Source organism: Podarcis liolepis (assembly GCF_965112155.1).
Source record: "Podarcis liolepis genome assembly, chromosome: 2".
Classification (NCBI taxonomy): domain Eukaryota; kingdom Metazoa; phylum Chordata; class Lepidosauria; order Squamata; family Lacertidae; genus Podarcis; species Podarcis liolepis.
The window spans coordinates 69,705,488-69,732,294 of NC_139555.1; the positions used below are offsets into that span (position 1 = coordinate 69,705,488).

At 42.9% G+C, this 26,807-nt stretch overlaps 1 protein-coding gene across 6 annotated transcripts; it reads left to right on the plus strand.

The window, feature by feature from the left end:
- Positions 1 to 1,388: 1,388 nt before the first annotated feature.
- REEP2 (receptor accessory protein 2) lies at positions 1,389 to 26,566 on the plus strand. 6 transcript variants are annotated; one of them, XM_083488611.1, is made up of 10 exons: positions 1,389 to 1,565; positions 2,170 to 2,242; positions 7,210 to 7,286; positions 8,708 to 8,828; positions 13,545 to 13,658; positions 14,118 to 14,265; positions 15,557 to 15,717; positions 17,822 to 18,012; positions 18,846 to 23,539; positions 24,084 to 26,566. In XM_083488611.1, exons 1-8 carry the CDS (start codon positions 1,534 to 1,536, stop codon positions 17,894 to 17,896), a joined length of 801 nt encoding a protein of 266 aa, XP_083344737.1. In that variant the 5' UTR covers positions 1,389 to 1,533; the 3' UTR covers positions 17,897 to 18,012; positions 18,846 to 23,539; positions 24,084 to 26,566. The 6 variants fall into 6 exon arrangements, with proteins under 6 accessions (XP_083344737.1, XP_083344738.1, XP_083344736.1 ...); XM_083488612.1 differs by having other exon boundaries at positions 17,822 to 17,974; XM_083488610.1 differs by having other exon boundaries at positions 17,822 to 23,539.
- The last annotated feature ends 241 nt before the right edge of the window (positions 26,567 to 26,807 follow it).

Below are 26,807 nucleotides of genomic sequence, written 5' to 3' on the forward strand. Positions count from 1 at the left end.
CAGTGAACTCTCTTTCCCTTTTTGGCCTTTTGATAGGCACTTTCCAGCTCTTCCTTTCCTTCTTTCTTATGGCTTATTCAGCTACTGGGGAGCCAGTTAAAAGTAGTAAAGGTTTCAGTATCATTTTTTAGTACATGGCAAAACAGAGTAATAGACTAACTAAGATATATCTGACACAACCTTACATCTGAGGTTGTGGTAGAACATTTGAAAAGCGCAGACTCCAGTGCGCCTTTTCCTTTTTTACGCTTTCACCACTTATCCATTAAATATATATGCTAAAAACATTTTAAGAAGAATGGCAAGGCCACTGAGAATGCATGTACATTTTAACTTTACTTTCTTGGATGTCAGAAAATTGTAAAACAAAAGAAAACGAAATAGGGTTATCTTTTAAACTTCTGGTATCTTATTCGTTGTAGTGCTTTGTTTATTAAGGGGGTTTAAAAAAGACCCACTAGAACAGTGGGACGTGTCTTAAATACTGGAAACGGAAGAACAAGCCAGTTTAAGATAATTTGATTTAATTACATGATCTAACAAACTACAAGAGGTATTCAATCTCAATTCTGATGGAAACGCTGAGGGGATTGGGTGAGAAAGATGGAGTTTTGCTTGCTTTCTGGAAGGGAGCAGGGATGCAAAAAGACCTTGGGTGCCTTTGGTTTTGGAGAGAGAGCCACCTGATAAGCATGGGGTAGCTGCTGCCTGAGACACCGACGAGAGCTGTTGGCAGAGGCCCAGACTGGTGTTTCCTCCGCATCCTCAGCCCGGTCCTGAACAAAACCCCAAGGATTTTAGGGATTCCCAATGGATAACGCGGCAACTCTGTCAAATCGAACAGTACCTGCAAGAGAGCCCCCCGCCCACACCAATATCCATTGTCTACTTCTATGGCGAGGGGGCCTTTCGGTTATTTCCCGGCCTTCCCCTTTAACGGTTTCGACCAATATAATAAATCCGGAGGCTCTTCTTGCGCACGAATATCTGAAAGACGCAACTGGCTGGCTGAGGCTTGAGGCTGCCTATTCCAGGGTTGAGTTGCGGCGTCGGAAACAGGCTTGCCCACCTGAACCCCGTTTCCCCGAGAGTAAGCCGTACTGAACTCAACAGGACTTACTTCTGAGGAGGCGTGGCAAGGACTGCGCTGCGAGCCCTCTAAAGCGCTGGTCCACAGACGAGCGCTATTGCGGGGCTGGCTCTGCCCTCTAGGGCGGGGAGCGTGTCGCTTGACGCGAGGCCTGGCGGAGGCGCCGGACCTGCTGCTCTGCCACAGAGAGATGACGCGAAGGCCCAGCAGCAGCAGCAGCAGCAGCAACCGCCGCACTGACGCCGAACCCACCGCCACGCGCGCGCTGCTCTTTTTCCCTCCGACAGGCGCCGCTGGCTCCTCCCCTTTAAGGAGCCGGGGCGGGGCCGCGCTTGCTGCAGGAACCTGCCCTTTAACAGCGCTCTCTCCTTTCCTCGCTGGTGCCGCTGCCTAAAGCCAGCTCGCCAGTCCTCGCCGGCCCCCGGAGGAGCCTCGGCCTCGCCATGGTGTCCTGGATCATCTCCCGGCTGGTGGTGTAAGCGCGCGGCGGCGGCGGGAGGAGGGGGACGACGGCGACGGGGAGGCCCTCCTCGCCCGTTGCTAGGCAACGGGAAGAAGATGGGGACGGGGGTCGTCTGGACGGGCGGCTCTCCCGAATCCCACCCCGCCCGGTGGTGCCCGCTGCGCCCAGCCCTTTTCTCGGCTCCTCCGCTCCTCTGCCTCTCGGGGGCTCCTGAGGCGGACGCCCACCCCCCCCCGCCCCTGCTGCCACCCCGCCCAGCTTAGCCCTGACCCTGACAGGTGACAAGAGCGAGCCCAGGGGCGTCGCCTGGACACCGCGGTCCTCCCCCCCCCCGCTTATTAAGCTGCTGTCCGTTTAACGGCCTCTGGGCGCCACCACCTGAGGGCTGCAGGTAGGGCGCCCAGCGCCTCTGACGCTCTGCCAGCCTTGCAGCCGCTGCGCTAGGCCTTGCTCTGCGCTGGCAGCGGAAGGGGGAAAGAGGGTGGATGGGCGGGCTAGCAGGGACCGGGGCTTCTCCGGCCTGGAGCCGACTCTAAGCTGATTGAATAATCTCATGAGGTTTTTCTTCTTCCTTTCTCTTTTCTGTTTAAATAATAATAACAACCTCTTGTTCCAGGCTGGTTTTCGGCACCTTGTACCCAGCATACTCCTCTTACAAAGCTGTGAAGACGAAAAATGTGAAGGAATATGTAAGTGTGAGGCAATTAACCATAAGCTTGGTTTAACATCAACCCTTACTGTAGTTTGTCTCCTAGTGGTGTGAAGATACTAGCGACATAGCTTGTTCAAGCAGGAAATTGGAATTGTACTGCAAAACGATGCTACAGTCCATGTCACCCATGTTACACAACACTGAATAGTTCATCTGACCATTTTCTGCCTTATTTGAGTAAATAATGGTGGAATAGAGCTGAAATACCTATTCTGCTCAGTTTCGGTTTTAAAATTACATTATAGACCCATTTAAGCACCAAGTGACAGAAACTTCAAATGTGAAAATTCCTGAGGTGTCTTCACAATTGACTTTTTTTTAGCACCTACAAATCCATGATGTCACTTCACCACAGCTCCAACTAATTTGCATTACCTCTTTGCTTTTTTCTGCAGTAAAGGTTACAGCTATTGCAGCCCACTTGCCTAGTCTGTAGCATGTGCTTCATAAATGGCAAAATCCACTTTCTGCATGGCTTTTAGTCAATTTAAACCAGATGGTTGCACATTTTTGAACATTAAAAACTATGCTTCTATCACTTGCGTGTTTGCACAAAGTGTGAAAAGTGTCGTTTTCGTGTCATTTGTGAAAATGCAAGTGTTTCTTTTTGTTGCCACTTTCTATTTGCTGCAGTTTCCCTGACATTGCTATCTAGAATACTGTGGCATTTTCAAGAGTAATACTAAGAATTCTTCTTAGTATGGGATGTGCTTCTTCTGAAAGTTATTGTAAAATTGAAAGCAGCAAAGAGGCATTTTTAATCCAGAATGGATTATTTGTTTTTAAAATGTAGGCCCATCCTTTTAAAATGTGGGACCAAAGACCATCCTTACCCATTACTTGTGAAAATCCTGGCATAATTAATTTAGGATACAGTGCAGCTCAAGCAAAAGGATGTACGTATGTATAGTTGCTAAATGGGCAGGATATACCGTATATAGTTGAAAAGAATTCGAGAGGGAGTTAATTTAGTCCAAGGGGCAATGCTGCTTCATTTACTTATTTACCACATTTTGTTGCTCTGTGATTCAATTATGAAATGAATAAAATTTCTTTTTTAACTTCTATGACTTTATCACAAAAGTTCAGTTGTGGGGAAATTAACATATTGACTGCATTTGAAAATGCATACTAGGAATGCTTCTGAAGCAGTTTAAGTAAGAAAACCCCTCTTTGGTTTGTGTTCCAGGTTTGCAGAATATTTGAGTTAGATGGCTTTTTAAAGCATTAGACAAATTCCTGAAGGAAAATGAATCAGTGGCTATTAGCAAATGTACAGTGGTGGGGACCAAGCAGTCTTCAGCCCCCCAGTTTTTCAAGAAGGGGGCTGGGCTCCCTCCAAATCCAGTAGCCTGCTCTGCTGCATCTACCCCACCTATGTCGTGAAACCCTGCTGATGTCATGCGGGGATGAGGAGGCTGAGCGGGGAGCCTGGTGGCCCCACTCTGCCGCCTCCTCCCTGACCAACCTTGTGCAGGGAGAAGGAGGCCAACCACGTTCCCCATTCCCCGCCCGGCACACAAGCGACGGCATCACAGCAGGCGGGACACGTCACATGCCATGTAACATGATGCCTCACGAGATGCACCTCCGCCATGTGGGGGGCAAGTGAGTGTCCTTGGCTGTTAGCCATGATAACTAAATGTAACATTCATGTGTGTGAATATCAGTTGCTTGGAATCAAATGACATGGAAGGACTATTACCTTCATGTGCTGTTTGTTGGCTTTCCAGTAGCACCTGGCAGAACATTGTTAGAAATGGGGTACTAGACTAGAATGGAGACTGTCGGATCCAGCAACTTATGTTTGCTCCACCACTTTGGCAAAAAAGGGAGGTTTAACATAAGCTTTCTGTTTCAGAGATCCATGGTGAGATTCTTCAGCAGAGATCTCACTATTGATTGTTTTAATGTAGCAGATATTACAGAATCCCATAGTGAGCATAACAAATAGGCTTTGTAACCTTTCTCTACTTCTTACAGCCCCTTGCCTGCCTGCCTCCAAGGAGTGTGCCGTGCGAACGCCGGCCAAACAGTCATTCAGCAAGAGGGCCCAGGACATGGCAGCAAGGCTAGCCTGGGCTCTGGGGCCCAGAAACCCCAGCAGGGCTTTTATTAGTCAGGGAGGGCAAAAGTTGAACATACATGTAGTAGGTCTCACTCCTCCAAGAACTCTTCCCACATCTATGGATTGCAGATGTATCCAAAATAACGAGGTGTGAAATGTACATCTGGCTCTGCCCTAACTGTGATACCCAATTTGGAATGGATGTGAGTAGTTTTTTTCTGTGAAGTGTTCAGTGAACGGGTCATAGTGAAGTAGTTGAGTGGTCCTCCCCCACCTTTAAGGCCAAACATTGATCACTAGAAGAGTTTCATTGGACAACTGAGTAGATTCAATGGTGGCAGAAAAGTCAGACTTATTTGCTGCCATCACCACCAGGGTGATGAAAGTGAGCTCTAGCCTGTGTGATCACATTTGTCATGAGTCTCCCGCTATTGTCATTCCAGTTGTTGCCCATGTTGTTTCATTGCCTTAAGTTTCCCAGACCCATTAGGGAGAAAATTTGGCTCTCTGCTGCGTTCCATGATTCATGCACAGTGATGACCTGCAAATACAAGTTCAGGGATTCGAACAGCCTTGGTCCCAAATAAATAATTTTTGTTGTAACTATTATTATAAGTTGGCAGCCCTTCCCCAACCGCTACTAAATCCCAGTCTCCCTTGCTCACCCCTGTTCAAGGTTGCATGGTCAGTTATTGAGGGGCTACACGGAGAGCAAAGAATCTTGACCATTGTCCTGCATGAGTTGTATGTACCCTAAAATACCTCATCACTTCTGTGTAGCTGTGCACTGAAAGGCAAATTTGTTAACAGCAAGCAAGCTGTTTTTTTACTTTGTCTGCCATTACTGATCATTTTGTTGAGGAACCCCTGATAATATGAGGAATGCTGAGGAACACAATTTGAAGGAAAGTACTTTAAAATAGCAGCTATACTTGGATTTGATGTCTCTGGCATTAGTTGGTATTAGCTGAAAATACATGTTAGTGTCAGTGGGAAAAGGCTGTTTGGATATCCTCAAGCTTTAGTAAGAATAATGCAAGAGCATCAAAAAATATTTTTCAAAAGATTAGTAATAGGGATGCCAAATGTCTGGGCTTTCCTGGACACATCTGAGAATTGCTCAGAAAAATGGCATCCAGGCATATTTTTGCTGAATCGGCAAAATTCAGCAAAATTCAGGGAAAACCTGGACGTATGGTAAATTTGGGCTGTTTTTATTTTTTTTAATGTTCCTAAAAAAGGCTCAAAAACTCCGTCTGGATTTTCACTTTGGGGAATATGGCATGGGCAACCCTAATTAATCAAGGGTAGACGGTATGAAATCTAAAAAGAAATATTGTTCACAACCATAATACAGAGTGAAGTGGCTAAAAATGGACACTTTCAAATTTCATCGTAGTATAGACCTGCGAGTCACCCAGGTATTTGGAAGGAATTGCAAGTTCAAAGTTACTGTTTAAGAACAAGCTGCTTTTCAGGAGCCAATTTCAGTGGCAATATTTTTTTACATAATGCCTTGTAGTTAAGGAACAGCAGGGGGAGCTAGCTTCTCTTTCTAGCGTGGAACAGGCTCGTTAAATTGTTCAGACAAAGATGAGGGCATAATCTTGGCTGCCAAAATATTCGTACTAGTATTAAACGTTACTGTAGCAAAATTGACATGCTGTGATAAAGGTCAACTCCTCCTTTTTGGTGTGGGGATACATTGCATTGTTTATACTATTATCCTGGTAATCTGCTTTGATATTGGTAGTCCATCTTATAATTAGGTTGTTCTGGTCACCCCCAACTTTTTTTTGCTGAGAATTGTTGATTTGTGGGTAGCAACATTATTTACTCATGAAATGTATCTCTCAGTTTCCTGTGCTGTCTCTCATCCTGGAAATGGTTAAGACTTCCTAGTGAAGATCAGCGCAACCAAAGCAGGAGAACAAGGGATAGGAAAATCAGACATGAAAGACTGCCCCAGGTCACACATTGTGGTAAACTATAGTTAATAATTTACCATGAACATGCCAAGCAGGACTATTTTGCTCCTGCTGGCACACGTTTGGAGGAAACAAACCATTATATTTAGATGAGTGTTTAATCATGGTTTGTTCTATTCTATTAAACCATGATCAGTAAGCCATGAATAAACCTTAGTTACAAACTGTGGCTTGTTGGAGTTAAACAAAGCACAATGTATGGTTCAGACACAATGGAAAGCTAGGAGCTGTTGTTTGTTTGTTTCTTGCTTGCATGAGTCAAGAAGAGTGAAGTAGGAGTAATACAATTCTGCATGATAAGCCATCACCATGATGTGCAAACAAGGTCTCTATTCTCAAGCACCAGTTGTAAATAGGATGTGCAAGGTTTTAATTCCTTTGTGAAGTTAGCACAATCTGGTAAAGAGGGATGGTTGTTCAGAATCTGTTACAACTGCCCAGGTTCCTTGATGGTGTCAGTGCAGATGTTAGAGGAGAAATGTGCATTACACTGTGAACAGGACTGTTGTACTATGTATATCTTAGATCTGCACAAATTGTTCACAAAAGTGCAAAAGTTCCAGGTCATTTGAATTGACAAAAAGGCTGTACACATGGCCAAGTAATGATAAGACGTAAGTGTGGTGAAAAGCTATAGGTGTCTGAAAATTATTGGCAGGCGAACCTTAAAGCAGAATTTCTGTTTTTGGAACTTTCCTTGATGTCTCTGCTACTAGACACTGTTGAAGAGAGAGACCAACTGTTTGAAACCCAGAATTGCTGACATTTGGACATGGGTATAATTATAATGAACTGCTTCAAAATTACAAGATTTGGCATCAGTCAGGAATTTGTTTTAAGTAGGTTGCAGCTTTCAAATGATATGTAATGGTGCTGGCTGTCTTGCAGGTCAAATGGATGATGTATTGGATTGTGTTTGCTTTCTTCACCACAGCAGAGACACTCACAGACATCATTCTCTCTTGGTAAGTACCCTGCCACACTTAGGAAGTAAGCGGGGGGACTACTGGATACTTCAATTCTTTTTCAGTTATCCATCTAGAATTGGTTGCTGTGAGGCAATTTGGTAAGGTATTCAGCTTCCCTGTAGTTATCCTGTACTTGAGAAAAACAAACATGGTGTTGTTCAGGTTTATTATTTGAATGTTCTGTAGTAAACCATATACACAATGAGTGAAAGTTGTGGTTGTGTTGTTGGCAAAAATGTGTAGTTGTTCTGTTTGTCCTCCCAACCTAGAAAAAAAAGATATAGGGTCTTCTAGAGCAGGGGTCGGCAACCTAAGGCCCATGGGCTGGTAGCAGCCCACGAGGCTTGTCTAACCAGCCCATGGCGACCCCTACCGCCCTCCACCTTACCAGCGTGGTGCGGCGCAGGGACCGACTTCTGGGTTGATGGCGCATGCGCACGGGTGCTCCTCTGGCCTGGATGTGCACCGGAAATAGCGTGTGCGCACTCGTGTGGGATGAAGAAGCCCCTGTGTGCATGCACACACACTATTTCCGGTGCACTTCCGTGTCGGGAGAGCACCGGAAATAGCGTGTGTGTGCACAGGCAACTCCTCTGACCCGGAAGAGCGTGCGTGCGCACATGCTCCCGCCCATCCTCCGATTAAGGTTGCCAACCTCTGTTCTAGAGAGCAAAAAGTGAATGAAGAATGGGATTCTAGTTTTACGAATCTGATTTGTGGAGTGTGAGGGAGAGAAGCTGAAACCTAATGGAAACTATAGGGATAGTTGTAGAGTAATCTTTGAATATTGTGATTCTAGTTCTGATTAAATGTTAGGTTCTGACACTATTGCATGTCTTGTGCTTTGCTAACAAATTTCCAAAGATTTGTTCTCAACAATGTAAATCCCTGTTAGGCAAACATTGAGCTGTATTGTGCTGACTTACTTGTCCTGACTAGAACTGAGGACAGAGATGATGTCCTAATCCTGCAGTGTCTGTGTTCAAAACTCCTAGCTGCCACTTTGTCCAGAAGTCTAAAATGAAGGGGGTAATTCCTGGGTTGAAAACATCAGTCATTCCCAGGCAGAGGGCCAGTCCTGATGGAACATCCCAATGTTACTCTCTTCCCAATGACTCTCTTCACAAATACTTGAGTAGTGCAACTGCTAGGACATAACTCTGTTTGCAGGGTTGAGGATAACTTTGGATATAGACTTATCAAGGCTATGGCAAAAACTTAAAAAGAGACTTTAAGAAAATACATCCCGTAAAGGGTATCTGTGGCCTGTTCAATAGCTGGCCTTGTCATGTTGATTCTGTTCCATCTGTAGCTTCTCTCTTCTTCCTTCTGCTTATCTCATCTTTGCTTCTCTCTGGACTGTCAGTCTTTGTTCATCTCTAACCTGAGCTTGATTCTAGCTTTTCCATTTCTCTCAGGTTTCCCTTTTATTTCGAGCTGAAAATCGCATTTGTGATCTGGCTGCTCTCTCCTTACACCAAGGGCTCCAGCGTGCTCTACAGGAAGTTTGTTCACCCAACGCTCTCCAATAAGGAGAAGGTACTTCCTTCAGATTGCCCTACATATAAATCCTGGAAGTTTAGTGGCATGAGATCATGATAGATTGCAGAAAAGATACTGGTATTAGCTCTGTCTGTGCTTGATATTAATCCTGTTTATGCCTGCTCGTAATAGATGTGTGGCAACTGCTGCTTTTACAGAGCAATAGTGAATTCCTAGTTTGTAACCTGATGAGAATTTGTTAGCTCTAACCTGAATAAAGTAGCTTTATTCATGGCTCCTAACTGTGAGCCAAAGGGCCATGCATGGAGAGTTTGAGGGACTCTTTGGAACAACATTTATTGCAGGGCAGGGGACTATAACCAGAAGAGAAACTACAAACTTTTTCTGTGTGTGCAGAACTGCAGTCCATTCATGCATGAGACAATATGGATTCTGGCTAATGTTTTCAGCATTTGCTGCTGTATTAATTGATCCTTTATTAATTTTTGGGACCTTTACTCTTCGTAGTCTACACTGTGATTAGTGGTAGATGCATAATTACTCTCCTTAATCTCATGTAGTTCTAGCACAGGGCAAAGTATAGACATTGTCATTCATTTAGTTTGAGCCTGCAGATAAGGGGTGACAGTCTCAATCCACTTGTAAGTGCCTTATGCATTTTTACCTTAGGACAGAATTTTTTTTAGTAATATTTCAGCCTTCTGGGAGTAGCATTCACTGGAATATTGAGTTTTCTTCCTTTCAAACACTATATGTTAGTGCTGGGCAACACTTTTGATGTATTATAGTATTTTAATATTCTTTTGGAAGCCGCCCAGAGTGGCTGGGGAAGCCCAGCCAGATGGGCGGGGTATAAATAATAAATTAGTATTAGTATTATTATAATTATTATTACTATTATTATTATTACTTTGGGAAACTCAGAGCACTTGCTATACGATCCATTCTGCTGTGCTATCTAATATGTAATGTTTTCCTGGATTTCTGGATTTTATAGTTGGCTTCATGATGTTGGTGCAAGAAGGGGTTAGGATTTCAGGCAGAAGTGTCTTGAGATTCTGAAAAATTATGGATACGTGGTCATAATGCTAAAAAAGAAGAATGTACTGCACAAGGAAACAAGTTCCATGTACGGCTTTAAATCACATGAACTATATTTAATCCTTTTTCTGCTAATCCCTCAGTGTTGCAAAAGAGAGCTAGGCAGTCCCTAGGAATTAGCAGGCCAAAGGCTGGCTGGCTCTGTCTGAGGACTGCTTCTTACCATACTTTTTATAACGATATTAGTATATCTGCCTTGTGTCAGTTATGATAGCACATGTATGTTTAAATGATGACTGTTATTCACAAAATAAACAGGTCTGATAATTGTGAAATGAGGAAGCTAATTCTCACTGTATTTGATAGGGATCCCATGGATCCATGTAAGGCAAAGGTATGCTAACACAGACATTCTCCCAGTCTGCATTTCTTGAGAAGCACTGTACACCTCTATGTTTTGGGGGAGGGGGCACAAAGCACTGTATTCAATCACAATGTCTCTATGCATACATTTAGTTAAGCTTCCTCTAGCACTGACTGACTTCTCAGACTGGTGCTGCTTTTTCATGCTGCTTCACATTCCTTCTTGAAATTCAGACTTCTGTATTTCTAAAGAGATCCAGAGCATGAGCATAGCAGGATTTCAAAGTTTTATATTTTCAACTAAATGTTAAATCTGTTCCAAGCATGGGACTGACTAGGACAGTCAGTATCACACATTGGAAAATGTGGCTATGGTGAATTTCCCACTAAATAACACTACGCATAAGGACATTTGAAGAGCCTGCTGGATCAGGCCAATGGGCCATCTAGTCTAACATCCTGTTCTCATAGTGACTAACAAGATGTCTGTGGGAAACTGAAGCAGGGGCTGAAGAAAAGAGCACTCGCCTCTTGGAGTTTCCAGCAACTTTACTGCCTCTTAACTGTGGAGGCAGAACATAGCCATCATGGCTAGTAGACATTGTTAACTTTATCCTCCATAAATTTAAAATCCACTCAACTTGGTGGCCATCACTGCCTGCAGTGGGAGTGAGTAACATGGTTTCACTAGGCACTGTGTGAATTAGTACTTTCTTTTATCTGTCCTGAATCTTCCAACATTCAGCTTCACTGGATATGAGTTCTAGTGTTATGAAAGAGGGGAAAAAATTTTCTCTAGCCACTTTCTCTATGGCATGCATAACTTTAAATTTCTAACGTGTCACCTCTTTCTTGCCTTTTCTCGAAACTAAAAAGTTCCAAAAGCTGCAACCTTTGTTTCTCTTTCCCCTTGATCATCCACCTGCTGGAGTCAACAATGACTTTTGCACTCGGCTTGCTAGGTCATCATAGTTGTGATACAGAATGCAAAATCAAGAAAGGATTCAGTTGCTGAGTATAGAATACCACAAGTGGATATTTTTGTCATGTGTGTCTGAAGTGTGGAAGGTCTTCTTGTAGAAGAGATTTAAGAAAATTGATCCCAGGAAGTAGCTTTTTTTCTGTGGCAAAGTTTTGGTATATGTGTAATTTGTTTTCTCCTTGATGCTGCTAATGTTGAGGAAGACTGAAATTGGCACAACGCTGAATTTGGCACAACGAAACACAATACAACAATTACATGAGCCTTGATGTTCATTTCTCATTTAAGAACCAAGGGTACATGCTTCCCATTTTTCTCCTGGGGATCTGATTTCACAATAGCAGGACACAGGGTTTTTTTTTGCTGTGAAGAACCTGTGTCTCTTCTCTTGAGTGGCTAATCATTCAAGTTCTCACTGGATATTAGTATGCTCTTGTGCTCTAAAAAAAAGGAGTATGAGCCAAGTGGTCATGGTATATTGTATTGGCCTGAATATAAGCCACACTTTCCCCCCAAATTCCAACAGTGAAAAGTTAAAGTGAGGCTTATTTTCGTGACCTCAAGCTGCCAGCAAAGCGGTGCAGCTCCCCCCAGGAAGCGGCCCGGGTATTGTCTCTCTGCCCCCCCCCCCAATTTTAAAGGGGCGGCTTATATTCGGGCCAATACAGTATCTGTATTCTGATAAATAGGAGAGGTCACACTCTCAATACTTCTAACAAACTGATGAGGGTCTTGATTCCACCCAGTCTTGGAAGAGATCCCCCCACTGTTGTTAAAACTAAGAATAATAGTCCTGAAATTTCTCTTATAGTTAATTGGTTAATCTTTCATAAAATTTGGCTATTTTAGAATCAGACTAGACATGACAAGTGCAGCTATTTTTGCTTATTGACCTGCTAGCTATGTTTATGCCTACAGGTGAACGGTGAGTTCCAAAGTCCATACAATTCAATTGTTTCTGTAGATAGAGTGATTTGATAGCAGCCACCTTTAACAATAACTAGCCCATGCATTTAGAGTCTATCAGGGCTACATTCTCTCCAGGTTGGATAGACAAAACATTCTCTCCATTTCAATAGACTAAAATGCAAATCAATCAGTGACAAAATCTTCACCAGACTCATAATACAGATGAGTTTAGCCCGGCCTCTGATGTATGTAAGTCATTGAACCAGTGGTGTAAGAATTTCTTCCTGTGTGTTTTTTGGAATGGCAGTGGAGGAAAAATTTCCATTTTATAAGGTGATTAATATCAGTGAATGAATGTCAACATAGCATTAGACAGACTTAGAAGTTTCCAAGTTTTTAGTTTTGTTTACAAAATGCATATAAAATAAACATGCTAAATTAGATAAATTTTCTGTATGTCCTAGAAAATTTCCAATGCAAACAAGGTTTTCTATTGCTAACTACCAAAATTGCATAGGAAATTTTCCAAAAAGCTTTCCAGAAAAAAATCCAGAAATGTCCTATTTAACATTTACTGGAAGTCAACATGTTGACATTGATCTTGACATTGAAGTTAACATTTACTGTTATGTCATGATACTTTAAAACTGGCCTTTAGAATTATGCTTCATTGCTGCCAGAACTAGTTTGTGAAATTCCTCTCTTCTGTTCCATAAAGACAAGTTACTGCTTGATCTTAGTCTTACTTAAAGATATATTCTTCCATGTGAATAATTGTTTAAGCATGTTTTTCTTCCCCTCTTACTTGGGTTGCCTGTGTTAAGATGTGATGGGTACTTCTAAGTACATGATTCTCAAAATGAGAGGTGTTGGTTTTTCTGTTACCTTGTCCTGCTGAACTATTTTTGTACTCTGTAATCTAGTGTATTGTTAATTAGTGCGGCTGCATTTGTTCTGTTGTGTGTATAGGCATTGATGATCCATAGGTGATTCTTTTTCTCATTCCACCATGCAAGCTGTCGATGGATAGTTTATAACCTCTGGAAAGATTTACTTAGTCATTAGAGAAAGTTTGAAAGGTTTTATAATTAACAAAATTAAAACATTATGATGACTTTGAGAACTTCTGTTCTGTTTGGTTGTTCAAACCCTATGCACTTGGACCTTCTTGCCTTATACCTAGTTGGACTATAAGTCCATCTAGCCAAGAATTGTGTACACTGACTAGCAGCCTTCACCAGGGGTTCAGACAGGCAACATTCCCAGCCCTTCCTGGAGGTACTGAGAATTAAATCCTAAGCAATTCAGTATTCAAAGCAGATGCTCTACTACTGAGCTTCAGCCCTTCCCCAAAAAACTTCCTCTTAAAAGCTTTTGTGTGAGTATGTATCATTCTTGAGGGTTATAGCTATGCAAATCATTTTTTAATGTGGCCTTCCCCACCAATTAAATCCTAGGAAATCGATGAGTATATCAGCCAGGCCCGTGACAAGAGTTATGAAACTATGATGCGAGTTGGCAAGCGAGGATTAAATTTGGCAGCCAATGCAGCAGTTACTGCAGCTGCAAAGGTAACTCCTTATATACCTATGTGCCATATCAACCCTGTTCCCTTCTGTTGGACTTTTGGTGTCATAACTCTATCCCACTTCCCCACCTCCATGCTGTCTGCTAAGCTGTTCTTTCAAGTTAGACATGAGACAAACTCATCTGCAGCTTGCCATCTGATTGGATTTTATTCTGACCCTGATCTGATTTTAGGATGTATTTTAACTGATTGCTTGATTTTATGTTAATGTGCTATACATTTGATGTTAGCCACTCTGAGCCCGGTTTTGGCTGGGGAGGGGGGGTATAAATAATTTTGTTGTTGTTGTTGTTGTTGTTCTTACCAGACCCAAGCTGTGTCCCCCTCATCTAACTGCTGTCGTGTGTTCTTTTCCATTGGAAGCTGTTTTAGCATGTCCTCTGATGTGTTCTGAATGGTTCAACTCATGTGAATAGTTACAACTAGAAATTGTGTCTTAAAGGGCCAAGGAGTTTTGTCTGAAAAACTACGGAGTTTCAGCATGCAGGACTTGACTTTGATTCGGGATGATGACACTGTGCATTTACGGAGCCCTGAGCCACGCATGCGTACTTCTGCTACTGGTCATCTTGAAACTGTTGATGATTCAGGTTAACAGCAATCCATTCATATTATTTAATGAGGGCAGATGTCTAAGAGTTGTGGGCTTGGGGCAAATATTGAAGCGTCTAACTTCAGTGGTAGTTAGCTGTGTTTATGTTTTGAACTTGGAGTTCATGCACACCTATTTTTCATGCAGTACTCACAATTGCAATGGACATGCTGCTTAAAGAAAGAATTCACATTTTCCCAGCAGCAAGATATTATAGCTTGGGCCACGCTACTCATGACAGCAGCAGGCCCATATTTTTAAATGTGGGTATTTTCCAGTAATATATAAAGCAAGGCGTGGAAGCATAAAAGGAGGTTTCTGTGTTCACATACACAAAACAACTTCTTTTATCTTTATCTTCTATACCTCTCTGTAATTTTCATTCAACCAGTGATCCTAGCTAGAAGATAGACTGGGGGAGGGGAGAGGATGTGCGCAAAGGAAGGGTTTGATCTCCTCTTCACCTGGGCACCCCTTCTTCACTTTACACTGCACACCACCAATCCACACTGGTCTGGATTGGGGGAGGAACCAAACTCCTGTTACTTTTGTTAAAAGGGGGGTGGGGAGGTGAATCCCAATAAAGTGATTCAAAGAGTCATTTAAAGACGCTGAGTCTTTTGTCACCTTGACAGTTTGATTCTCCACAACTTTCCATAGACACCTGAAGGCTCCCCTTTTGGGGAAGTTTTTAATGTCTGATGTTTCACTGTGTTCTGTTATATTCTGTTGGAAGCTGCCCACAGTGGCTGGGTCAACCCAGTCAGATGGGTGGGGCACGTGTGTGTGTGTGTGTAATAAATTATTAGTCGCCTTAGTACAGTGGTGCCCCGCAAGACGAATGCCTCGCAAGACAGAAAACCTGCTAGACGAAAGGGTTTTTCGTTTTTGAGCTGCTTCGCAAGACGATTTTCCCTATGGGCTTGCTTTGCAAGACGAAAACGTCTTGCGAGTGTTCCGATTTTTTTTCGCTCCCCCCCCCTTTTCTATGCCGCTAAGCCGCTAATAGCCTTTTAGCCGCTAATCCGCTAAGCCTTTAATAGCTGCTAAACCGCTAATAGCGCTAATCCGCTAAGCCGCTAATAGGGTTGCTTCGCAAGACGAAAAAACCGCTAGACGAAGAGACTCGCAGAACGGATTAATTTCGTCTTGCGAGGCACCACTGTATTAGTATTATTTATTTTCTCCTTTCCTTCAATAACCTTGGTATCAGAGATGGCATTTTCGTTTTCTGCTCCTCCTCCATATTAAAAAATAAGGGGCATCTCTGTTTTTGGTTTTCTCCTCAGGTGCATCCTGTTATTCCTCATCGGAAGAGATGACTCTGTCTCAAAGACATAATGGGGCCCAGTCTGATGCCAGAACAGACCCATCAGATGACGATACAGGAGACAAAGTTCCCAAACGGACCCAGAGCCTTAAAGCTCCTAAGAAAGTGACAAAGACTGAGGTGAGCTGGATGTAATTGTTTGGAAAGCTTGCAGCTGGATCCTGCCCCATGTACAACTTGTGTGCTTCAGCTTGGCACATAATCCCTTTTAATAGCTGCCCCTCCCTTGCAAGTGTGCTTTGCTTGCCTGCCAGATATCTTTCACTAGATTTTGAAGTATTGGACAGGATTCAACTAATGGGTCCCATCAGCAGAAGCCTGCACAAGAACTTGTACAAAAGGGCTTTCTCCCCTGCATCTCCCAAAATTGGCTCGGAGGGGATCAGGAGAACACCCAGAACTGCTCACGAGAAGGAAAGAGGGATCATTCTGTTTGGCAGGCTGAAATGTTTGCAGTAACAGAACAATCAGAAGAGTGTGATGTTGAATTCCTCCTGTTGTTTCACATTCCTATTCTGTCAATAATTTAAATGCCTCTTTAGTAAGAATTTAAGGCATTACTAAGGGCTGAAAGTAGATGTGATGGCAGTAGCAACTTGTTTGTTCATTTGCACCATTGCTATGCCAAGCAGAGAGTGGATAGTGTCTCATTTTTAAATGAGAATGTGCATGACCAGCTGAATACTTCTTCATTCATTTGCTTACCTTCCCATGCTCTATTGTCCCCACTCCCCTCTTGCAGTACTGGAAGTTGGCTGAGCTTTGAGAAAGGGCTTGGGGTGTTGGAACATGGGAAGGAAAGACAGAGGAGGGGAGATTCAATTTCCTTCTCTTATGTACTCCCTTTTGATGTTAAAGTTGGACTCCCCTGCTTCATTTGTGAATGCATAGGCACATGAATGAATAAACATGAATGTGCTACTGCCACATCTTATTTGGCACTCAGGATGCATCCAGTTTTATGAGTTTTTGCATGATCTGCTGCTGACATTAGGGACACAGCCTGCAGACATTCCATCAGCTGTTTTTGTTTGGGCTCCACTTCTTGATTTTTCCAGTGCCGAAATATATTATATAGTGTGGTTTTATGTTGCAAACAACTGGCTCAAATAAGATTTTCTGTGTGCGCAGTTTGTGCACATGTCCACGCATCCAGCTTTTAATCTTAGATTTTTCGTAGGAATTCCACTGTATCAGGTCCACGCCACACCTTGAAGAAATGTTTCCATGCTGTGGTTTTCTGGCCTCTCCCTTCAATAATTGCTCCCTTGTCCTTCAGTAACCTTTTCTGCTCTGGGTATATACACAACTATATGGGGATATCAATTTTCATTTTGTTTGTAAAAATCAAAATTAAATTACTATTTTTAGGGGGAAAGGCCCAACCAAAAATGCACTAATGAGCTTCCATATATATTTCACATTAAGAGGGAATTTGGATTAAATGTCAAAAAGCATAGGCTGGCATTTTGATGATGACAGTCTCCTGTGGACTGTGCAAAAATACTTGTGTGCACGGACAGCACCAGTTTCACAATAAACCTTTATCTGGAAGCACCCCTTGTTAAAGAGCTAAAAAGTTTCACATATTTGACATTAATTGAAATTTGGTGGTGGTCTTGCTGGCCACATGCAGCACATCAGGTCATTTAGTGTAGAGTGCTTTAGCTGTCCTGGCCCCCAGCTAGATTACAGCTGATGGTATATCATTGGGTGGCAGGAATTGGCTGTGGCTGGCTTCCTTCATGAAGTTTTGGGTTGTATCTGAATCAAAGGTTTCCTACACATCTGGACACTCCTTCAAGAGTAGCTGAAATTATACTGGTTACTCAGTTTGATTGCTCAGGTTCTGTTTCTGGAAATAATTTTGAAGGAGCTGGTAAAGAGCCAGGAAATGGCTGTGTAGGAGAATAACCTATTTTCTTTGAGTGCCCTCTGCTGACTGCTTTATAGGTTTGTTTTATTTTTTTTGTCATTTTCTGTTAGTGCTGCTGTACCAGAAGTATTTCTTATTCTGAGGTTACTAATTGAATTGATTCATTAATAGAATTACAGAAGTAAGAGGGCTTAAAATTGGATAGCAATCAGTTCCTTTTGTTCTGGAAGCAGGAGTTCAGTGAATGATCTGAGGTCTCAGCAAAAATTTCATCAAAGTTCTTTCTTTTTTAAAACTCCTTGTCCTGCAACTAGTTTCATGTTATTTCTCTCCTCTCTTGCTTTCCAGCCCCCACAAAAGACTGTCAAAGCCCGTCCCAAGAAGAAAGTTACAGGTTCCAGTGCTGCTGGCGAGTCAGCCTAAGGACACCCCAGCCTGTCTGTCCTAGGGCTCTTCAGACACTTTGATGAGCACTCTCCAAGGAAAGGGAGCTGAGATCATGTACATAACAGCTACTGCTTTGTAGAGCTCATTCCAAGGCAAGAGGGTGACTGAAATTTGGCACACAGATTAGAGGATGGCCATCCTCAGGAATTATTTACACTTCATCTCTGTGATGGAGAGAATGCTAATCTGTCTGTACATAGCCTGTGGTTTTGGGATTCCCTCTCTGTGTGTAACCCTAATAGGGAAACTCTTTGCTGGAACAACTCTTCAATTAGGGTTAGAGCCATCTTTGACAGAGAGGCTGGAAGAAAAAAAAAATCAAGACGGGTGCCACTGAAATTCTAATTGGAGGTGGGGAGCTCCCCAATAATATTTCAGCATTTCACTGGTTGTCATGCTGTAGCTGCTGTGGGGAATTGTTAGGAAGTGCCTGGAGCAAAGTGACTGGTACTGAGGGAAAGTGTTATCTAAACTCATTTGGGCAGAAGCAAGAGACAAAAGTGTAGGTTTGCTTGGTGCTTTGCTACATGGGCAACTGCTTGCCTGTGGGATTGGGTAAAGTGGTATTTTTTGCAGGGAGTCTGTAGATGTTTGGGAGAGGGGTGGAAGGTGAGAATGCAAGTGGCTGGCTTCTTTACCACTATCTGGTGCCTATTTCTAAGCAGCCTCTTTTGCATGGTTGAAAGCTGGTTTTAACTCTGCTCATGGTAGATGTTGCGATGGTAGAACTATTTGCATGGTTTTTTTCAAGTAGAATAAGGCTGGGAGGAAGGTGACGAAGCTAAGAGGACCACGGTTGGAGCAGGGGGTGTGAGGGTGCCTCGGCACACATCAGTCTCTCCAAAGAGTTGAAATCCTGAATTGCCACTGTCTAAGAACCAAACACTTTGGCCCCCTGCTTCAGAGTTGCCTTTATATTTTACAGGTCAGTCTGTTTTCTGTAAGAATTGTTTGGAAAAGGCATGTGTATGGAAGAAGCTGGAGGAAATATGGATGGTACCTTAAGTTTCTGCTGTGTTCTTTATTATGCTTTATTTGCACTGGGAATATAAGGTTGGAGCTCGATCAGTTTAGCCTGATAAGTAGGCAAAAAGTAGCAACCCTTTTTGGAGCTTTTCTGGCATTTTGTAATGAGGTAAATAAGTGATGGGACATTCCTAAATGATTCCATGGGTGGATAAGGGATAACGTTACTTGGCTCTCAGGAACTACTCATTTCTGCCACTACTGACTTCCATCATTCCCTCTTAACTCTGGTTACATTTTGGAGGCAATATTATTTAGTGTTTGAGGCTATCATAGAATTGTAGCATTGGAAGGGACCCTGAGGATCATCTAGCTCAACTCCTTGCAGTGCAGGAATATGCAGCTGTCCCATACAAAGATCAAACCTGCAACCTTGGCATTATTAGCACCACGCTCTAACCATCTAGCATTCTCTGAAAAACTGAATTCAGTTTTGTATCAAATCAAATGGATAAATAAATAATGATAAACATTTCTGTTCCAGACAGTTTAACATATACAGATATGACTGTCCTGATCTAGGACTATAGTGCAGGGATACTGAGACACATAGTATATAGATAAACCCTGCTGTTCTCTAACCTAGCCCTTTAATAAATTATCCAACTTCTGAATATGTGCCAAAGCCACTAGTCTTTTAAATAGTGGAGCAAATATATGAGATCTAACAGTGCTGGAAACAAATTTCAGTTACCTTCATCTACTATAGGTTAATGGCAAATCAGGCTGATGTTGGGTATGCAACATGCCCACGCAGCTGCTTCACTATGCAGTTTAAATCCTTTTCACTACAGGCTGACATGTACTGCTTCCTAAATAAGTTTTTTTAAGAAGCTAACCTCCATTGAGTTCTGTGAGACTGCTTCCTAATCAGTGTATTTTAGGATTGCACCTTTAGGCACATTTTTTAATTTGTATATTTTCAGAGCAGAGAAGGCTTATCATTAAGATTCCATAGTTGAAGAGACTCCTTTTATCCTCTTCCAAATCAGTTACAAACCTGCACTCGTGTGCTGTACTTCTCTTCTGGACACCTGATAGTTCAGCCTATGCAAGTTCAAAGAAAATGAATCACAACATTTTTGCCATTCTTTTTGGCAGCAGCTATTTAATGCCAAAAAATTGGCAAGCTATAATTACAAATTACATTTTGTAATTTGTCAAGGATGCAGACCCTAAATCTCAGATTAGGTTTTTACTATTTGGAAGGTACTTTGGTTTGCTGAGTGTGAGAATGTAGAAACATACTGTACTTTTTACACAGCTGATCCCTCTCTCCTAGTACCATGCAATTAATCTTCAGTAGTTTTGTTTGAATCAAGTAGGGGTTTACATGTGAAATGGCTGCACTTCCTTATGCTTGGAATATGTATGGCTGGGGAAAGTGCATTTGAATGCTGGGCTGGCTGTAAATGAGACATTTGTATTGCTGTAGTATATGAAAGGGAAAGCCTTTCTGTTTCACAGAGAAAGCAGCACTACTATTATCAACTTGTTTGCTTTTATCAACTTGTGTTTCAGCAGCACACTGTGGTTGTTGCTTGTAGATACTGCCTTGTGTTTTTTACAGCACATACATCAAACTCTTTCCAGCATCCTTTGTATGAGGCAGTACTTTTGCATAGAAGTTGATAAACTGGGATCAGGGTTAGCACTTCTCCTAGAAGTGTGCACAGTTTTTCAGCAGTTCTTCCAGTGAAGTATAAGGATGGGATGATGCTGAATAACTTGAGCCCATTCCCAGAGATGCTTAAGTCCTGAGGCAGTTTCTACCTTTTCATATTAGCCTGGTTTGCTTCTCAGTCCCCATCTCAACATCCTGTTGGATCAGTTTTAATTGTAGTCCAATTGGGTGTTTTACTTTTATTATACTTATTAAAGTATTTCTAAACCACTGGCTCATAAGAAAATATCAGGATGGTGTGCAATGTATAAGTATTCAAACAATCTAAAATACAGAACAATTGACCTACACTGAATCAGATTAATCCTCTGAAAACAATTGTCATAAAAGAAACGTTTTCAGCAGGCAACAAAATATCTAAGTTGTTAGGCATCTGGTTTTTGTTGGTTTGCTTTTGTGTAACACCATGTGGTCTTTTCATATTTGTGTCCCTTAATTATTTTAAATTTCCTATCAGTTTTATGTTTAAGAACATCATTATCCTGCAGCTGGGCTTCATATTCAGCTTGATGATCAAATATATATGGGAACCTGCCAGAGGCCCAATAAACTTATTTTTGATGCATACTTCAGGCTGCAAAAATGGAGTCAGAGGTTAGATAGCTGGCAGGCCCTCGTATATGGCTGGTGGGCTGCATTTGGTCTGGTGGCCTATGCTGCACACACCTGTCAGGGGACATAATATTCCACATCTTACCCTTTTCGGTTGTTCTTCATAGGGTAGTTTCTAAGATCTTGATCCATTTATTTACTGTTCTGTCATATATGGGAGGAAACAGAGTGACTCAAGATACGGTACTTCACATGACTGCTTTTTCCCCTAGTCCCTTTTTCTACACCATGTATTATTTTATACACCTCCGTAATATCTCCCCACCTTTTCTCCCTTTTTTTGAAACAAAAGTTCCAAATGCTGTAATATTTTCTCATATGGCAGTTTCTCTAGCCCCTTGATCATTTTAGTTGCCCTTTCCTGCACCTTTTTCAACTCCTATGCTACAGTCCCAACAAAAATACCCCCCACTCAGCTGCTGTTTGGCATGGGAGGAAAGCTTCCGTTGGCAGCAGTGAGAACTCCCCTCATATGCCAAATAGCTGTCCCGTCCCCATCCCCCCCCCCGTGAGGGCAGGTATCGGAACTGCAGTGTGGAAGGAAAGGGTTAAACCTCCTCCCCATGCACCTGATCCTGACCAGTGGTTGCTATTTACAATCTTTGGAGCAGGAGATATGCAGGATGTTAAACCATGTGATTAACATCATGTGTAGCTGGCCCTTGGGTAGCCTGTTTAACAATTCATGGGGGGAGGGGATGATAGAGCTCCTTGAATGGAGATTTTCCTCTCTATTGGCTGCTCTTATTCTTAAGAGACTTTATCACAATAAGGCCATGATCCTATGTACACTTGCTTGGGACCACTAAACATCATAAGACTTATCTCTATGTAAACATTATAGGGTTGTGCAATTAATGGCTCTGTGATGAAAGAGTCTGATATTGAGACTATCATAGGACAGAACAAACACCATATAAATAACATGGTAATCTGAATTCTTTTCTTTTTTTTAACCTCTCTTTACCTCTTACGTGTTAGGTGGTCCACGATGGAAGAATTCAAAACTTGTTTTTAGTCAGGTGCAAAATGGAATTGCCACTTAATCAGTTTTGCGTTTTTTTTCTACAATCAAGCATTGTATACATCTTAGGAAATAAATAAATAAACTTCATTGAGGTACAGAGAACCTTGGATTTAGAGTGTGGTAAGAATGTGCTCCTATTTTTGCATCCTTCCCACAGTCTGGCTCTGCTGTTGTGTTTTGGGTTTGTAAGATTAGAAGAGTAATAGCAAGAGAACCCATGTAGCTAGCAGAAGGCTCTAATACTGCTGTTCTTCAGAGGCAGAATATAGCTGGAAGAGACTTTTATCATGAAATCTGGGCTCTTCCCCATTCTAGGCAACAGTGTCTTTCAACATTGTGTAGCGGTGAAATGTTTCTTGTTTCTCCAGGAATTGGGGGGGGGGGGGCTTTTGTTTTTCTTTTCTTGTGTTGTCATGTTGGACATGGTATTTAGAACCTCTTCGGGATATTATCCTTGCACCAGAACAACAGCTGGTCTTATCCAATGGCCTTCTCTTCAACCAACTTCTGTTGAAGTGCCAACTCCTATTGGTTGAACCCTTCTCTCTCAAATGTAAGCAAATACAAGCCTTGAAGTTTCACAGAGCCTTTCCATTGGGAGCAGCTTGCTTACTGACAAGTCACTCCTCTGCCACTGTTGTTACGTAGATCCAGTTCTCCAGCAGCAGCAGTCTGTGTTTGCCTCCTTTCATCAGGATTCTTTTAATCTAAGATAGCCTTAGTACTTGCATTCTCTGATTTCTGCTGTGTAAAGGGGACAGTGCTGCTGTCATTCTTTTGCAGACATTCACAGTGACTGATTTGAATTTGCATGGCAGGTCTGGAGGAGAGCCAAGAAACGGAGACTCATTAGGTTGAATGCCAGCCATTTCCCTTGTTTGTTGAACAGGCAGCAGTAGACGTGACAAGGATAGGATGCTATACCAGTGTATTCCCTTCTGCCTGCTAGAGGAACAGCGGTCAGTCAGTAAGAAGTGGACAACAAGATTGGGTAAAGCAAACTTATTTAAAGGTCTTAATCCTGCTGCCCAGTCAGTCAGATCCTTGCCATCATAGTTCAGTTACAGCTGTCATTGGCAGCTCCAGTACCTCTTCGGCCACTGTGTCAAGTCTTCAGTGAGTATACTGGCTGAGGGTAAGCAATAGCTTTTCAGAGAACAGGAGGCAGCATTTTGGAGTGACCATTGCCTATATGTCATACCCTCTTCTTCTGATCTCTGGTCAAACTAGTTTTGCAGACTTTGTAGCATTTCAAGCAGTCTAGGGCAGTGTTTCCCAACCGGTGTTCCGCGGCACACTACTGTGCCGTGAGACATCGGCTGGTGTGCCGTGGGAGGGAGGCGGGCGAGAGGCGGCGGCGGCGAGGATCCGGCGGGGGTGGGGGGAGCGGGGGCCGTCGCGCGCAACCGAACTCACTTGGCGCGCTGCCGGCTTGTCCTCCTTCAACCCGGGTCGGGCCAGGCCTGCTCACGTCCCCGGATCCCCTAGCAGCAGCCGCACGCTCTCCAAAAGCGCAACGCTGCGCGCAACCGCTCGGCCAGCTGGTGCTCTGCGACTCCGCCCTTTCCCCTCCCAGCGCCGGAGGGTTCGCGCGACCGCAGCTGTTCCCTTTCGCAGCGCGCGGGAAACAATTCCAGGCCGATTGCCTTGTGCCGAAAAGCACCGCCTCTCCTTCCAGCTCAGGCCCGGGCCGCCGGCTCCCCGAATGACGTCACGGGGGCGGGGCTTTAATGGTGGTGTGCCGCGAGATTTTTTTCCGGTAAACAGGTGTGCCGTTGCCCAAAAACGTTTGGGAAACACTGGTCTAGGGGAAGTTGAAGCAACCTCGTAGCAGAAGAAACACTAAATATGCCCATTTTAATGTGATCTCTGTAGAAACAATGTTCATTATAAGGAAATGACACTCTTTCAGAGCCTCTTCTACCATTAGGCTAAGTGGGTATACTTCATCAGAAAGCAGATTTTGGGTGGCCTGAATTTGCAACTAATTTTTACTTCTAATTTATTATTGTATTTTGACTGCCAAGTAGAGGTGATTGTAGGATTTTGTGTCTCTGGTGAAAAAAATAACTTTGTCAGCCTTGGGTACTGCACACTTTGTTTGGGTTGGAGGGTATCTGCTGTTCCACCTCAGGCAGCAAAATAGCTTGTGCTGAGAGAAAAAAATATTTTGTTCTTATAAAAAATAAATGTCCCCTTGGGAGTGAAATGGGCTAGAGCAGAAGATCGGGTCTAGTCAGCTTTACTCCTGCTTGGGCTTGTAGGGGACTGTAGGAAGCTGCCTCTGTCAGGAGTTAGACTCCAAATTGAATAAACAACTTTTCCCTTCTCAGCAGGGCTACCTTCCTCCCCACATGTTGTTTTGTGCTGTTGTCAAGCTGCCAGTGTTAGTAGCATTAAAAAAGGGGGCGGGGACTGCTTGCATTGCTCCAGAGAAAGAATAATCCGTACACAGCAGCTATCTATACACTGGTGGAAGGATGAAGAGTATCTTGACTTATGAACAAGGCAGGACAGGACAGGGTGCTGTTAAGCAAATGACTAGAGGAGGTCCTCCCACAGGATTTATGTGACTAAACTGAGAAAAGGAAAGGGGATTTCCAAGGAGATGGGATAATAGCCAGTTATTCTCAGGATCTGGTGAGACTCCAAGGATGAGTCAGCTACATGAACTAATAGAAACATATCGGTAGGCAGTCTGAGTGAAGCCATTTCCTTGTCTTATTGAGAGAGATGAGCCCAGCTGCTCACCCTCAACCTTATCATGTGTTGCAGTTTAATGGGAAATGAAAAGCTCCTCCACCATATTCTGTCTACCAAGGTATTTCTTACGTATACTGACTATGCTAAGACTGCCTGTTGAGATCAGATAGATGTTCAGGAAACAATTCATCCTGGATGCTGCACCATTCTTTGTACCCACCTTACTGGCAGCTGCTGTTTTCAGACTTGGATTGTCACCTGCATCTTTCATCTTGTAGTGAGCTCTTCACGGTACCGCTCTGTCTGGCACAAATTATTTTACTAGCCCTGGAAAGATTGCCCCGTGATCTCTTGCTTCCCTAGGAGTCCATGTTCTGTCTCACTGGAATTTATTCAGAAACATGCATCTCCCCACCACCACCTCATGAATAGAGGATGTTCACAGTCAGGGGCACCTCTTAAGAAGGAAGCTATGTACCTCAGCACCCCCCCAAAAAAAACCTATTTCCTGCTGCCTTGCAGAAAAATCATTGATCTCCTATGGAGAGAACACACAGTTCTCTTTTATCGCTGGATATGAAGATGCTGTATTACAGGAAAAAACTTAGCCCTGCTCTGTGGGAAACCACCCTCTTATCCCTGTTCTCTTTTAAGTGGCAATCTTGTTACCTGGTTGAGCCATAGCATATTGTAGCCATTGTGCAAATGCTCTGGAATCTGTGCTTACACTTCAGGCACCTGCATCAGACTCTGGAAGTCTGGGTGTCTTGTTACGTATCAGTGTAAGTATGCCAGAGCCTCTGTATACATGCATTCATCAGTATTACTTTGTGAACCCTTAGTAGTATTTTATCTGGGTTTTTCAGGCTCTTGGTGACTGGCAAAGGCTCCTGCTAGATGACCTTGTATAATTTTACTCTACCAGAACAAATTGTTGTTATTCCTACTTGAGCCCTTTATAAAGTTGTGATCTAGTAAGAAGAGGTATCTAACATATATTTGGGAACAGTTTGCATGGTTATTTGAGTGTTTTTACACTTTATGTACTAACTGAAATCATATCACATGAAAGGTTGAGGAGAGCAACACCAATTGCATTAAAGGTTTGTTTGAAGGCCACGGAATGTACTTCAATCAATCAATTGGCCTCCAGCACAGCTTCTGCACCATTTCTCACTAGGTAGATCATGACTATATTCTGTGTCTCTTCCTGTTTTTTCACCCCAAGCAGGCCTTGAATTCTCTTCATTAGAATATTTGTCACTTCAGGACAATGGTGGTTGAATTTCCTCCTTCCTCAAAAGAGTATCGTAGCTGCAGAGAGGTTGCAGCCTGGGACCCAAGTATTGGGACCAGTGGGACCAAATGCAGTAAGATTCCAGAGGAGAAAAAGTTTACAGCAGCCACCTGAGACTGTGAAATTGACCTTTCCTGGAAATTCTCTGGCCTGGAAGAATGAACTTTGATGTTAGACCTTTGAGAATTACAGATATTTGAACAAGTGTTTGTAGCAAAGTCCAGTATCAAAGCTGCTACTGTTTTATTTGCAATGACAAACTGGAATCAGAAATAATATGGAATGTAGACAAATATATATTGGCCTCTTGTCTCTTTAATTTTTTAAGTACAGTAAACACGAATCTTTCCCCGTTCTTGGAAGGGCTGTTCATAACTTGCTTCCTTCCACCAATTATTGTATTGTATTGTGTTGTGATTTCAGAATTTGGGCTCTTTCTTTCAGGAAGCTACTTCCACACTGGAAATATGCCAAAGACAAGTTGTTCAAAATGAGTAATCAACATTGATTTATGAATGTTTTTGCCCTTTTACACAGA